General features: G+C 55.7%; 1 protein-coding gene across 1 annotated transcript; it reads left to right on the top strand.

Moving 5' to 3' along the window:
- The first annotated feature begins 1,826 nt into the window (after positions 1–1,826).
- On the top strand, positions 1,827–11,363 carry LOC101522907 (kallikrein-13). The gene is made up of 6 exons (XM_058673953.1): positions 1,827–1,845; positions 5,404–5,500; positions 7,999–8,256; positions 8,521–8,789; positions 9,675–9,811; positions 10,977–11,363. The coding sequence occupies exons 1-6, from the start codon at positions 1,827–1,829 to the stop codon at positions 11,163–11,165; spliced, it is 969 nt and encodes a 322-aa protein (XP_058529936.1). The 3' UTR covers positions 11,166–11,363.
- Positions 11,364–13,257: the final 1,894 nt, after the last annotated feature.

Below are 13,257 nucleotides of genomic sequence, written 5' to 3'. Positions count from 1 at the left end.
GGAGGCCCGTACTGTATCCATAATAGCCATGTCTACTGCTCTCCCACCCAGGTAGCACACAGCCTTCTCACCAGCCTCTGGGGTCGCCTGTCCTTTTTGGTAAGAGTTGCTCATTTATCTGAAGGGCAGCATCTCAGCGAAGCAGCAGGAGAGAAAATCTCCCACGCACTGGTTCGCTCTCCGGACAACTGCACCAACAAGGCCGGACTCAGGCCAAAAGCTGGAGCCAGGCGCGTGGGCTGCTTGGTCTCCCACAGGGGTGGCAGGGCAGCAGGGACCTGAGGCGCCCTCCGCCGTCTTCGCTGGCACATCAACTGGAAGCTGAACTGGACGCGAAGCAGCCAGCACTCAAGCCAGCTCTCACACATGGGATGTTGGTGTCGCAAGCAGTGATCAAACCCACTGTGCCACCACACCGGTCCCAAGGCCTGCCTTTGTGATATAAGTCATCCTAACCAGTGGGGGCTGATTGTGGATTCTAATTAATGCCCACTGACCTCATGACGGTTTTGTGACACTGACACTTTTACCGGGTAGCCAAGTGAATGTCTATATATATACATATATACGCTTTATTTTTATTTCAAAGGTAGAATTTACAGAGAGAGATCTTCTATCCGCTGGTTCACTCCCCAAATGGCCGCAACAGCCAGAGCTGGGCCAGTCCAAAGCCAAAAGCCAGGAGCTTCATCTGGGTCTCCCACACCGGTGGAGGGGCCAAGCCCTCGTGCCGTCTTCGGCCGCTCTCCCGGAGCAGGAAGGGAAGTGGAGCAGCCAGGATGGGAACCAGCCGCAAACCGCAAACCGAAGCCCACCTGGAGTATCAGCAGCACGGCTGGGGGCTCGGTGCCAGCCCTAAGAAAACTATTCAGATCCTTTGCTCTTTGTTTTTAAGATTCATTTGTTAGAGAGAGAGAACCAAATGTTCTCAACGACCAAAGCCGGGCCAAGCCAAACCTGTTTGGAGCCAGGACTGCATCCAGGTTTCTGTGCGCAGAGGCACTCAGGTCCATGGGCCGTTCCCGCCCTCGGCAGGTCGATTTGCAGGAAGCAGTAAAACTCAGCTAAGACTCAAACCGAGGCTTTTATAGGGGCATCCCAGGCAAGGGCCTGGGGAACCCAACAGAAGCAGACGGCGGAGAATGTGGGGGGCGGGTAGTTAGTCACTGCTGCACTCCACGCAGCCCTGGAACATCAGAGTCCTGCCCCATTACAAAGAAAAGTATCACTCCCCAGCCGTCTCCCCGGGGCCTTGGGCTGACAGTGTCACTCACAATGGGCACCAAGGAACGTGTCCTGCCAGCTGAACCTCTTCAGGACCTAGTGGTCTAGGCAGGTGGGCCACCACACGTGTGTGGGCCTGGCCCCCAGCAGCCAGGGCTCTGAGCAGCAGCTCCCCATGCAAGCAGTCACCCCTCGCTGCCGCCCCAGGACCGCACCCAGTGAGGGCAGCTGGACGCTCTGGCCCGGCCTCTCCAAGGAACCTGCCCCCTCTGCCCTTGTTCACTGCCAGTTCACAACATTGACAGCTCTTCCTGCGTTCTAGGAGTCCTTGTGAAATGTCCAAGTCGGGGACTCCCAACCACACAGCGTTAACGAAGGGGATGAGAAGCAGCGGAGGAAGGGAGGGCTCTAGATACCTGGAAACAGCAGGAGCTTAGGAAGGAGACGCCTGGCAAGAAAGCAGTAGGCGGAGGGGCCCCTTCGGATACTGCTTTCCAAACAGAGCCAGCGACAGAAGCAAAACCATCAGACAGAAAAACTGCTGTAGCCCAGGTGGGACGCCACAGCAGCTGCGAAGGGCTGGGGCCAGTGGCCCACGGGCCATGGGTTTGCGGGACAGAGGTGATAACACACATGCATGCTAGGAAAGGTGGTCTCAGGGCCAGCTGAAGGCCTCGGGGCCAGGAAGGAAGGGATGGAGACCCATCAGTGCCCTGGACAGGGGGCAGGGTCCACGGAGCCACTGGGCAGAGAGGGGCCACCCACGGGGACTTTTAAAAAATGATTTTAAGGGAAGAAGGAAAAATTGGGGCAGGTGTGTAAAGCCCGCAGTGTGTTCCCTGAGGCAGAGAAGGAGCAGCAGGATGGAAGGGGAATGGCCGTGCCAGCCGTGGGAGCGTCTGTTTCCCTCCGTTGCAGGTACAAGTGTCCATGGGGCACAAAGAGGTGGCAAGAATGACCCTGGCCAGCTCGGCTGTTGTCCTGGAAGAATCTCTGGTTCTTGTACGTGGAGCCAGCCGAGTTAACAGGTGTGCCACCTAAGCGAAGCTCTGGTCTCAGGTACCCCAGCCTCCCTCCCACCAAATGGGTCCAGCGTAGGCGTCGCCTCTCCCCGCTCCCTCGGGGGTGGGGTGGGGGTGGCATGGGGCCCCTCCTCCGGGCCTGGGTGTGGGGCCGACTTTCTCGGCGCAGCTGCGTGGCTTTCAACCAGAACTTCCAGTTTGTGCTTGCCAAAACATCCCATTTCGAAGCAAGCTAGGGCAGGGCCTCCTCCCTCAGGGACCTGGGGCTGCTCCGTGGCCCTGTGGGGTTTACCAATACACCTATGGCCTCTGGTCTCTCCTAAGGATCATCCATCACGGCTCCGTGCAGGGGGCAGGGGTGGGGCGGAGGGGCATGACGCTGAGGCCCAGAGCGGCCCTCCTCCTCTCTCCAGCCCTGTCTTCCATAGGGGGAAAGCGCTGAATCTGTGAGAGCAGGACCTGGACCGGCTCCAGCTGCTGGGTGACTTTCAGCTGTGGGCTCCCCCCACCCCTTGCATCATCACTCAAGCAAGGGGGCGGGAGGTACCCAGCCCTCCGTGGGTCCGTGACCTCCCTTCTAAGAGAGGCAGCCAACCTGGGGCCTGGCCAATCAGAACCCCCGCAGGATCCACATGAACTCAGTGCTCACCCCTCAGCCAGAGCCAAAGCCAGCCACCCCCACTCGGCCACAGCCTTTCCCAAGTGAGAAAGATTTTGCTGGAAACAGGGGCCCAGGCCACACCAGGGCACAGATACCCCAACTGCCCACACAGCTCAGTCACCTCACTTAACCTGGCATCCTCCCTCCGGCCACCCCACCTGAACCCAGCACCACACACACACAACCCACTGCGGAGCCCTGCTCTGCCAGCGTGGAGAAGTGGCCCAGCGCCACCCCACCCCCAACCCTCCCGCCGTTCACACACTGCATCTCAGAAGCCTTTCGGCGAACGCATCTCAGTCCCCTCCCCAGGCCAGTCTGGTAGCAGCTCCAACCCACCTACCCAGCCTCAACCCATCCTCCTCCTCCTCACTGCCCCGCCATGCTGTCCTCAGACCCCTCACAAACCTAACTACAGACTCGACCAGATTCCTACAGGAAGCCAGCCTCTTCATCCTAGTGAAAGGTTGCTTCGAGTAGTCCCCAGCAGGTATCTTTGATGGAGACCTAAGTGCCTTACTTGGTTTAAGAAGGTCTCTGAGTATGACTCTTAAATGATAGGATAGTTAGGGCCCAGAGCCATGGTTCAGTAGCTAAATCCTTGCCTTGCAAGCGCCTGCATCCCATTTGCGCACCGGTTCGTGTCCTGCTCACTCCACTCCCTGTCCAGTTCCCTGCTAGCAGAGGACAGCCCAAAGCCTTGGGACCCTCCGCCTGCGTGGGAGACCCAGAAGAAGTTCCTGGCTTCAAATCAGATCAACTTTGGCTATTGCAGCCACTTGAGGAGTGAACTAGCAGATGGAAGATCTTTCTCTCTGTCTCTCTTCTCTTTGTAAATCTCTTTCCGGGTCCATTACTTGCTAATGGGTCCAAATAAAACCTTGGGAGACTCACAGCCGGACCCTTTCCAGGAGGAATCTAGCTTCGGCCCCCCGTCCTCCCCCTGCACATACACCCCTATCGGTCTCCTCCACCCCCTCTTCTCACAGCCACGTCAATGCCACCACTGTTGGTTCTCTGCTTCCACCCGGTCCTCACATCCCTGTTGGCTTCCCTCCAAATTCCGACCCCACCTCTGTCCTTCTTAATCCCTAATCCTGCCCCCTCCACCCCCTGGGATTAACTCACAAAACTCCACCCTGGCCCCAGTTCCAGGAGACACCTACTCATTCCCAAAACGCCACCTCTTCCTCCTTCCTCTTTCCCGTGCCCCTTCCCTTCTGCCAGCCCCTGGTGCCCGGCGGGTCCACCTCTGCCTCTCCACCCATCGTCTCCTTCACCCCGGGGCTGGCTTTGGGGCTTGCACTGGTTCAAGTTGTCTGTTTCCCAGGCCCCAGCTCTGCCTACTCCGTGTGTGTGTATGTGTGTGTGTCCTGGGGGCGGGAGTTGATGTACATTGAATCACCCCTGTGGCTTTCAGAAGGAAAGGGGTCTGAGAGGAGGCTGGGAATTCGGGGGACCCTGAATGTCTTGGGGTCTAGTGCTGGATAACGCTGCAGATGAGACTGGAGCTGAGAGATGTAGGAACAGAGAAGCATTAAATGGGGAAGGACTTGGGACCAGGATGCCACTGTGGGAGGCCCGACAACAAGCACCAAGTTGGAGAAAGTTCAGGAATGTGAATGGGGAGCAGGCTGAGTTATGGGTGGCTGCGGGCTGGGGCTTGGGAAGGGACTGCTGTGGCTTCCTGCTGTCCCAGCCAAGGGGCCAGGTCCAGCCGCCTGCAGGTTCACAGTGGGTTCACCTGTGGTGTGGGCGGAGCCAGATCTGGATCCCAGCCTGTCCTACAAGCTCCGCCCCCCCAGCGGAGGGCCAAGCCCAGGCTGGGGGGTGCTTGTCTCCAGCCTGCTAAGCGGCAGGGGGTGGAGAGGGGGAGGCCAGCACCGGGAAATGCAGAGCGCACTGGGGGAGGGAGTGCAGGGGTTAAAAGCCATGGGCCGGGGCTGAAGCTCCAGGCTGCAGGCAGCAGACGCGCTTCGCCCCCCTCCCCGCCCCTTGCTCAGGTAGGGTCGCCTGGGGGGTGGGCGTCGGGAGGCGGAAAACGGAGAGGAGCCGGGCGCTGGACAAAGTGCTGAGCTCAGCGACTGCTGGGGGACGCGGCCCGAGACACGCATCCCTCCGGGGGCCTGGGAGGGACGCAGCCCGCAGGGCAGCGGAGGGGTCTCGGTTGGCCCGAGACCCGCCCAGACAGGAGAGAAGGGACCACTTCTCGACCCCGGAAAGGGGCTAGAATGCAAGGGGTGACGAGGGCTCACTGAAGACCCCGGGCCTTGGAGGGGGCCGCCTCCCAAGAGGCGGAGGGGGGGGATGCTGTGAAGCCTAGCACGAAGCAGGTGCGCCCCCTCCCCGCCCCGCGCTTGGGCAGCCCCTGGGCATCGGAACTGGGGCAGAGGGCAGGGCTGTCAGCAGATGAAGAAAGCGGAGGAGCCTAGGGTCGCGGATGCGGGGGCTCCGGACCGGCCCTCACCATTCTCCTCCGCCCCATCCTCTCCGCAGGCCCCGCCCGCCTGTCCCCCACCCCCGTCCGGTCCCGGAGCCGCCATGTGGCCCCTGGCCGCTGCAATCACCTTCCTGACCGTGGCACAGTCAGGAGGTAAGCACGCACGTGGGCGGAGGCGCGGTGGCCTCTGGCGACAATAGTGGGAGGGGTCGATGGGGAGGAAGGGGCGTGGGAGCCACCAGCTCCACCTCCCCCGCCCACTCGGGCTCAGGTCCCTCGGGGACACTCACAGCGCTTCCTGCCTGTCCCCAAGTGACCTGGTTCCTGGACCTCGGAGGCCCCAGACCCCTCCCTGGGGCGCCCCAGCTGCAACAGCTGGAGCTGAGCCGTTCAGAAACCAGCAGCCCGGAGCGTCTTCCAGATCTCCCACGTGGGTGCAGGGGTCTGAGCGCTTGGGTCATCCTCAGCTGCTTTCCTAGGCGCACGAGCCCAGAGGTGGATCAGAAGCAGAGCAGTGGGCACTTGACCTGGTGCTCATACAGAAAGCTGATCTGCGTTATTAGTTTATTGATTACTGCCGTGAGCCAGGCGAAGGCTGCAGTGAGCCCATCTAGGAGCCTGCCCTCCCCCGGAAGGAGGAGGGTCTGGTTGCCCAGCAGGGCCCTTGCGGGGGGGGGGGGGGGGCGTGCTTCCTCTCTCCGTGGCAACACTCCAGGCTCAGGCTCCTGCCCTTCCAGGGCCACGCCCCGCACGTGCCCCGTCTTGTGCTGTTCTCAGGTGCTCTGTCAGCACTCCAGCTATTGTGCCTGAAAAGCTCAGGACACACGCAGGCTCCCTGCTCCCGAGGCCCCAGCCGGGCTGCTAAGCCACCCTGTGCAGCTAGGTTCTGGACTCGGAGCCCTCCCAACCTGCCCAGCAGCCTCTGATTTCATGCACTTAAAATGCGGAGGGTTTTCACTGCACTAAAAGGCCACTGTAAAGAAAGGTCTGGTTGGAAAATAGTCTCCTTTGGCGTAACTACAAGGTAAGGTGACATCAGCCAGCTCATCATGACAGACAGACTACAGGTCGGGCCACCCGGCCTTTGCCAGCCTCCCTAGAGTCACGGTTCCAGGCGGTTCAGCTCAGCAAACCCCTCTGGCTTTTAACCATGAGGACTGCACAGATGCCCCTGCCACCACTTCAGCCACTGTGCCGCAAGTTGGAAATGCAGGCACTCACTGAGTCAACGGGTGTTTCGGACAGCTGGAGAAACTGAGGCTACTAGCTTGCTCAAGATCACATGATCAGAAAATGGTGCATGCAGGCTCGGACTCTGTGCCACACTGCTCCCAACACCTGGTACAGTGCCTGCCACACACAGCATTCACTTCCTGTGTGCCAGGAACACAGAGATATGGCCCTGAGTAAAGTGGTTTGGGTGCTGAATGTGAAGAAATGAATACAAAGAGTGGTAATGGTCTCTCATAGAAACCCCCTGGGGGTGGCCAGGTGTCCCTTGTGACCAAGAGGGGCTCTCTGAGCTCAGCTGGCAGAATCTAGAGAGACTCTGTCATGTGCTCCAGGCTGTGAGATGCCTGTGTGTCCTTTGTTGGCACTGTCACCTGGGGGCTACTGAGTGTTGGAAATTTTAATGTAAATGCCCCACACCTGGTTAGGGACCTCTGTATTGAACTGAGAGCAACCCGTGAGTACAAAGTCAGACGTGTTGCGCAGCAGGTGCAGGAGACTGGGAGGAGGAGCCAACAGGAGACAGAAGAGACGGGGCCAGAGAGGCTGGTGGGAAGCAGCTGCTGCAGACTCAGTGCCCTTGGCTTTGGGGTTTTGTTTGAAAAGCATTCAAGGAATGACATGGTCTAACTTTGCTGAATGTTTGTTTAAAGAATCCTCAGGCTGCACTGGCAGGGATGGATTAGAGAGAAGCGGAAGTGGATGCTGTCCTGGAATTGGGACCAGGATGGGGGTGGGGGAGCTGTAGAGACCGGGATGTCTAGGTGGTAAAACCAGAGCTAGTTGTGAATGGTGATGGAGAGAAGGGGAAGTGAAGATGACTCCTGGCGAGAAATAGTTTCAGTTGAGACAAATCTGATTGGGGATGCGTGTGAGTGTCCAGCTTCAAGGAAGAGCCAGGCTGGAGATGAGAGTTTACCAGTGGTTAGTCTATGGGTGTTACTCAAAGCCATGGAGGCACCTAGCAAACAAGTGTTGAAAGGATGTGTGGATGGATGAATCAATGGGTGGGTGGATGGACAGATGAATCAACAGGTGGATGTGTGAATGGATGAATGGGTGGATCAATGCATACTGCCTGGATGGATGGATGGATGGATGGATAATGCCTGAATGAATCAATGGGTGGGTGGGTGGCTCAATGGATACTGCCAGAGTGGAGATGTAGATCACTCTGAGTTCCACTTTCTGAAAGGACGTCCAAGTAGAGAGAAATGTGGGCTGCTTCTTAACGATCAGAACCCCCTCTTTCTGTCCCTCTCTTCTCTCAACCTCTGGTGGAGGATTTGGCACTTTCTGTTCTGTGTCATCTCCATCTTATCCCCATTGGGTAGAAAACGGCAACTCCCACGGGCCGACAAGTGAATCATCAGTTCCTGTCACCTAGGTCAATAGTCTGGTCCTTTCCCCACCGAGCCCAGGAGCCACAGTCGCAGGCCTCCTCCTCATCCTTGGGCTCACCTCTCTACCGATTCCTCTCCCCAACCAGGCATCTCCCGGGAGTTTCCCAAGATTCTCAATGGCACCAATGGGACCAATGGACCTCTCCCAGGTGGCTACACCTGCCTCCCCTACTCTCAGCCATGGCAAGCAGCGTTGCTGGTGCGAGGGCGGCTGCTCTGTGGGGGAGTCCTGGTGCACCCCAAGTGGGTCCTCACTGCTGCACACTGTCGAAAAGAGTACGTGGGAACCATGGGAGCTTGGGGTAGGCATGCAAACAGACCTGTGGGGAGTAGGGGTGGGTTGGAGCTGGATGTGAAGATGAGGTTGGAGTTACAGTGGAGGGTGAGCCTGGGGGTGAGTACAAGGGTTGGATTTGGGAAGAGTTGAGGCAGAAGAGCATTGGGATGACCGGCCTAGAGGATGGGGAAGAAGCTGAGGCTGGGATGGGGCTGGAGATGGCCTTGCTCTCCGCCCTAACCACCCCCTTCCTGCACCCACAGTGGGTACAGAGTTTACCTGGGCAAGCATGCCCTGGGGCGTGTGGAGACCGGCGAGCAGGTGAGGGAGGTGGTCCGCTCTATCCCCCACCCCGAATACCAGGTCAGCGCTACCCATCTGAACCATGACCACGACATCATGCTGCTGGAACTGGAGACCCCGGTCCGGCCCACCGACCATATCCGCATCCTGCCCCTTTCCCATGACAACTGCCTGCCCGCTGGCACCTGCTGCCTGGTGTCTGGCTGGGGCACCACCACCAGTCCCCAAGGTATGTACCACACAGGAGTGGCAGGGCGAGCTGGAGCACAACTGAGAGTTCCTTTATGTAGGAAAATACGCATTGTTATTTATCCTCTCTCTAGGTTATCTGCAATATGCCATATCATTTATATAGACCATATGATACAATACATACATTGTCATGTATTCTGTATAGTTATGTTGATGTAAATGTATAAACATTGCATAACCTATGTGGTTATTTTTGAAGCTTGTGTGTTATATAATATGTAATTTATGTCATAATTATATGTCTCATATATATTTTATATAGTGCATACATGGTATATATTTACACCATATAACTGTATCTCACACATTATAAAATATAAGTCATAAAATGCTTCTAATATATTAGTAATGGCATGCTTGTTGAATTATAGAATATACATATGCCTTTGTATGTAATTTAGAGATCAATATAAAGTTTCCATATATCCGAAGTTCATTGCCCGTTAGTTGCCTCCTGCTCGCCCCTCCATGTCTTTCCCCCCAACATGTCCCGTCTCTCTTCCTGCCCCTCTTTCCGGCTCTCCCACATCTCCTCTCACCGTTCACCTCTCTTTCCCATCTACCGTTGTTTGCTTTGTGCCATCTCTGTCTTCCTCTCTCCTCCAGGCTCTCTCTGCATCCATCTTGCCCAGCACCTGTTCCTCGTCCCCGCCCTTCCTCACCACCTCCCCTCTTCATTCTGCCCTGCATGTCTCTTTCCCCTTCAGCCCTCCTCCATGTCTCCCCGTGTCTCTCTTCCATCCCTGCCCCCTTTTCCCCTCCCCATCCTTGTTCCCTACCACCTGCACCTCCTGTTTAGCACCCACCCCCTCGGTCTCACCTAGGACGGTTGTCTTTAGACCTTCTCTTTCTCTCCTCCCAGTGAGTTACCCCAAAACCCTACAGTGTGCCAACATCCAGCTTCGCTCAGATGAGGAGTGTCACCAGGTCTACCCGGGCAAGATTACCCCCAACATGCTGTGTGCCGGCACCCAAGAGGGCGGGAAGGACTCCTGTGAGGTGAGACCGTGGTTGTTGTCTCTCCATGGCCAGGATGGAGGTGAGGGGAAGGACTCACTTGCAGCTTTGTGGGCACCGACCCCTCCAACAGAGAAAGGTCGAGACAATCAGGAGGCACCCAGGGAAGGCAATCATGCACCATCATCATCCTCTGACTGGCTTTCCAGGTCCCCATGTTGCTCTCCCAGTTGCAAGTTACAGAAATCCAACTCCTACTGGGTTAAGCAAACTCCCGCTTCCCCACCCCCCCAAAAAACAATAATGAAGAGGGAGAGAGGTTTTGATCCAGAGCTTACAGCTTCAGGTTAGATGCCCCAGTTGTTCTTTCCTTCCTCGTTCCATCTTTGTTCTCAATTAGACTCTTCCCAGGCAATGGCACGAAGTCTCCAGGAGCCTTGGAGCCACCATCTACGCAGCCTTACTGGAAAGAAAGCATATCTCTCTTCCAGTGGCCTATAGGAAGGTCTTGAGGCTGATTCTCACCAAGTCCTGTGTCCTGGACCATCACTGTGTGCCTGAGCCATGGGCATCCCTAACAGACCCAGTCAGAGTTCCAGGACAGACCAGGGAAGCCGGGGAGAGGGCAGCATCCAGTGGCAAAGACAGGGTGGGCAGGGTGTTTTCCACGTGAAAAACTGGTGGCTGTGACCAGAAGAAGGAAGCAGTTGTCACTTGGGCAGAAAGCACCCATGTCCCGTACAAGGAACGTTGAGGATAAGAGCTTTGGCTCTGTGGAAAAGAGCTTGCTAATGAATGACGTGACCCTTGATGACCACTTTGGACCCAAGAGGGACACGTGCAGGTGTATTGCACACACAAATGCAGACAGTGAAGTTAAGAGTAAAATCGGTACAGAAGAACCAGAAAGCAGGAATGAGGCTAGATGGTCGGGGGTCAGGGAATACAAGAGGGAATTGGATGCCAGGGAGTACTTTCATGGGACTCAAGAATGGAAGAAAGCAGACACAACATCTAGTTCCCTTCCCCCACCCACCCATTCTGTCTCTATCTTGGTCTCAGAATTTTTCCCGACCTCCTGGTTATTTCTGTCCATCTGTGGTTTTTCTTTGTCGCTCACTTCCACCCCGTCTGATTCTCTCCATCTTTCACTCTCTCCCCATCTCTATTTTGTTCTCTCATGAACCTCTCTTTCTCTCCAACTCAGGGTGACTCCGGGGGCCCCCTGGTCTGCAATGGAACCCTCCATGGCATCATCTCCTGGGGCGACTTTCCATGCGGGCAGCCCAACCGGCCTGGGGTCTATACCCGGGTCCCGCAGTATGTCCAGTGGATCCGAGACACCATCCGAAGACACAAAGCACAGGCGCAGGAACGGACGAAGGACACACAGTGAGAGTTGGGCTCACGTACCCATCTCCTTTCCACCATGCCCCCCTTGATTTGTGTGCCCACCTCCTCTGCCCCCTCAAAGTGCTGTGCTCCAACCACGCACTCAAAGACGTCCTACCAAATGACTACTCATTCAGCTTCGCAGCCAAACATCCCCATCACCCAAATTCCCCAACACAGAAAATGTCCCGTCTCTCAGCCACGTAGGTGTAACCACCACAAACCCAAGCCACTCGCTGAAGGTTCTGCGTGGGAACATCCTCGGACACATCCATCAGCCCAGCTCCACAGCGTCCTGCCTCCTGAATGACATGCTACAGTCCGTCAAGTATTTATTCACTGCCAATCTACTAGCGTCTTCTATGTTTCACATTCAAGAATGTTTCGGAATCCTGTATTTCATCCTGAAAATACTCTCTTGTGCCCAGAACATTCCATGCCTCTCTGAGTGATCCATCACTACTAACGGACCATTTTCAAAATGGTTCATTCCCATACGGTTCTTGTTTCAGGGCTGTCTTAACCCAACCTCCATCCATAACCCTCATCTATGCCTCTCTCTCTCTCTCTCTCTCTCCCCCTTTCCCTCTCTGTCTCTGAACCCCTACACTCACTATTGAACACTGGTACTCTAGTCCCTATGGCTATAGATCCAGTTCACCACACTGGGTCACAGCAGTCCACCAACTATTGTGTCTCTGGGAATATCATCTACAATGTCTCTATTTGGAAAGTAAACCAATAATGAAAGATCACTCTCTGTCTCTTTATCTTTCGGACAAAATAAAAATAAATTCAAAAAATTAAAGATGAATAAAGAAATGAGCTATCAGGTGGTAATTTAAAACAAACAAAGGGCCTGGTGTGATGGCTCAGTAACTAAACCTTCACCTTGCATCTCCGGGCCCCATGTGGGCGCCAGTTCACGTCCTGGCAGTACCGCTTCCCAACCAACTCCCTACCTGTGGCTTGGAAAAGCAGGAGAGGACAGCTGTGGGACTCTGCACCCACGTGGGATACTCAGAGGAAGCTCCTGGCTCCTGGCTTCAGATCGGCTCAGCTCCGGCCGTTGCGGCTGCTTGGGGAATGAACCATTGGACAGAAGATCTTCCTCTCTGTCTCTCCTCCTCTCTGTATATCTGCCTTTCCAATAAATTTTAAAAAGAAAATTAGATGAAGCTAAGGAAGGGGTTGTGGGAACCCTGGGCTTGCAGTCATGCATTTTGGGGTCACCACTTCCATGATTGTTGGTGAGTGTTTAGCCAGAGACTGGAGGAGTCAGCTGGAACTGAAATTACAGCATCTCCAGGCTGTGCTTTCTGCGCTGTGACGGAGATAGGTCTTGAAGGAGATCAGACCCACGTCTGACTGCGAGGGTTGGGTGGGGGTGGTGGGAGCGCAAGATGAACCTGGAGCTAATTGCATAGCCAGGCAGGCTAACAGAGGCCAAGAGAAGGGGAGAGCTGAGAAAGCCCTTGATCTGGCATTAAAGACGCGTGGTGGCATGGTTGGCTCTTCAGCAACACTGAACTTGGCTCCGGGGAAAGCAGAGCTGGGTTCAGGCGAATACGGGATTCCAGGGTCCGCTTGGTGGCTCTGCTGCCCACTGAACATGCAAAAATGCCCGTTTCGGGGGTAGGGGTGGGCAAGAGAACAATTTTTATTAGTAGCCAATGAAGAAGGCAGGAGGTATGGCTCCAATCTGTCCCTCCGATCGGGGACCTGCCTGGGTTATTTTCATGGATTATTTTGGGAGAAAGCTGCTTGGTGGACCCACTGGTCAGGCAAGTTTCCGTTGGAATAACCCAGCATGATAAATAGACTTAAAAAAAAAAAGATTTATTTATTTTTATTGAAAAGGTGGATATACAAAGAGGAGGAGAGACAGAAAAGATCTTCCATCCTATGGTTCACTCCGCAAGTGACCGCAACGGCTGAGTTGAGCCAATCCGAAGCCAGGAGCCAGGAGCCAGAAGCTCTTCCAGGTCTCCTCCTTGGGTGCAGGGTCCAAGGCTTTGGGGCTGTCCTCAACTGCTTTCCCAGGCCACAAACAAGGAGCTGGATGGGAAGCAGGGCTGCCGGGATTAGAATCGGGG

The sequence above is a fragment of the Ochotona princeps genome, chromosome 16, assembly GCF_030435755.1.
Source record: "Ochotona princeps isolate mOchPri1 chromosome 16, mOchPri1.hap1, whole genome shotgun sequence".
Lineage (NCBI taxonomy): Eukaryota > Metazoa > Chordata > Mammalia > Lagomorpha > Ochotonidae > Ochotona > Ochotona princeps.
This window is presented reverse-complemented; position numbering and strand designations above follow the sequence as displayed.

Bases quoted from the DNA above. Each gene is read 5' to 3' on its own strand.
- LOC101522907 (XM_058673953.1), top strand. The intron at 8,257-8,520 runs GTACGTGGGAAC...CTGCACCCACAG, and splicing joins GCTGCACACTGTCGAAAAGA to TGGGTACAGAGTTTACCTGG. The intron at 9,812-10,976 runs GTGAGACCGTGG...TCTCCAACTCAG, and splicing joins GCGGGAAGGACTCCTGTGAG to GGTGACTCCGGGGGCCCCCT.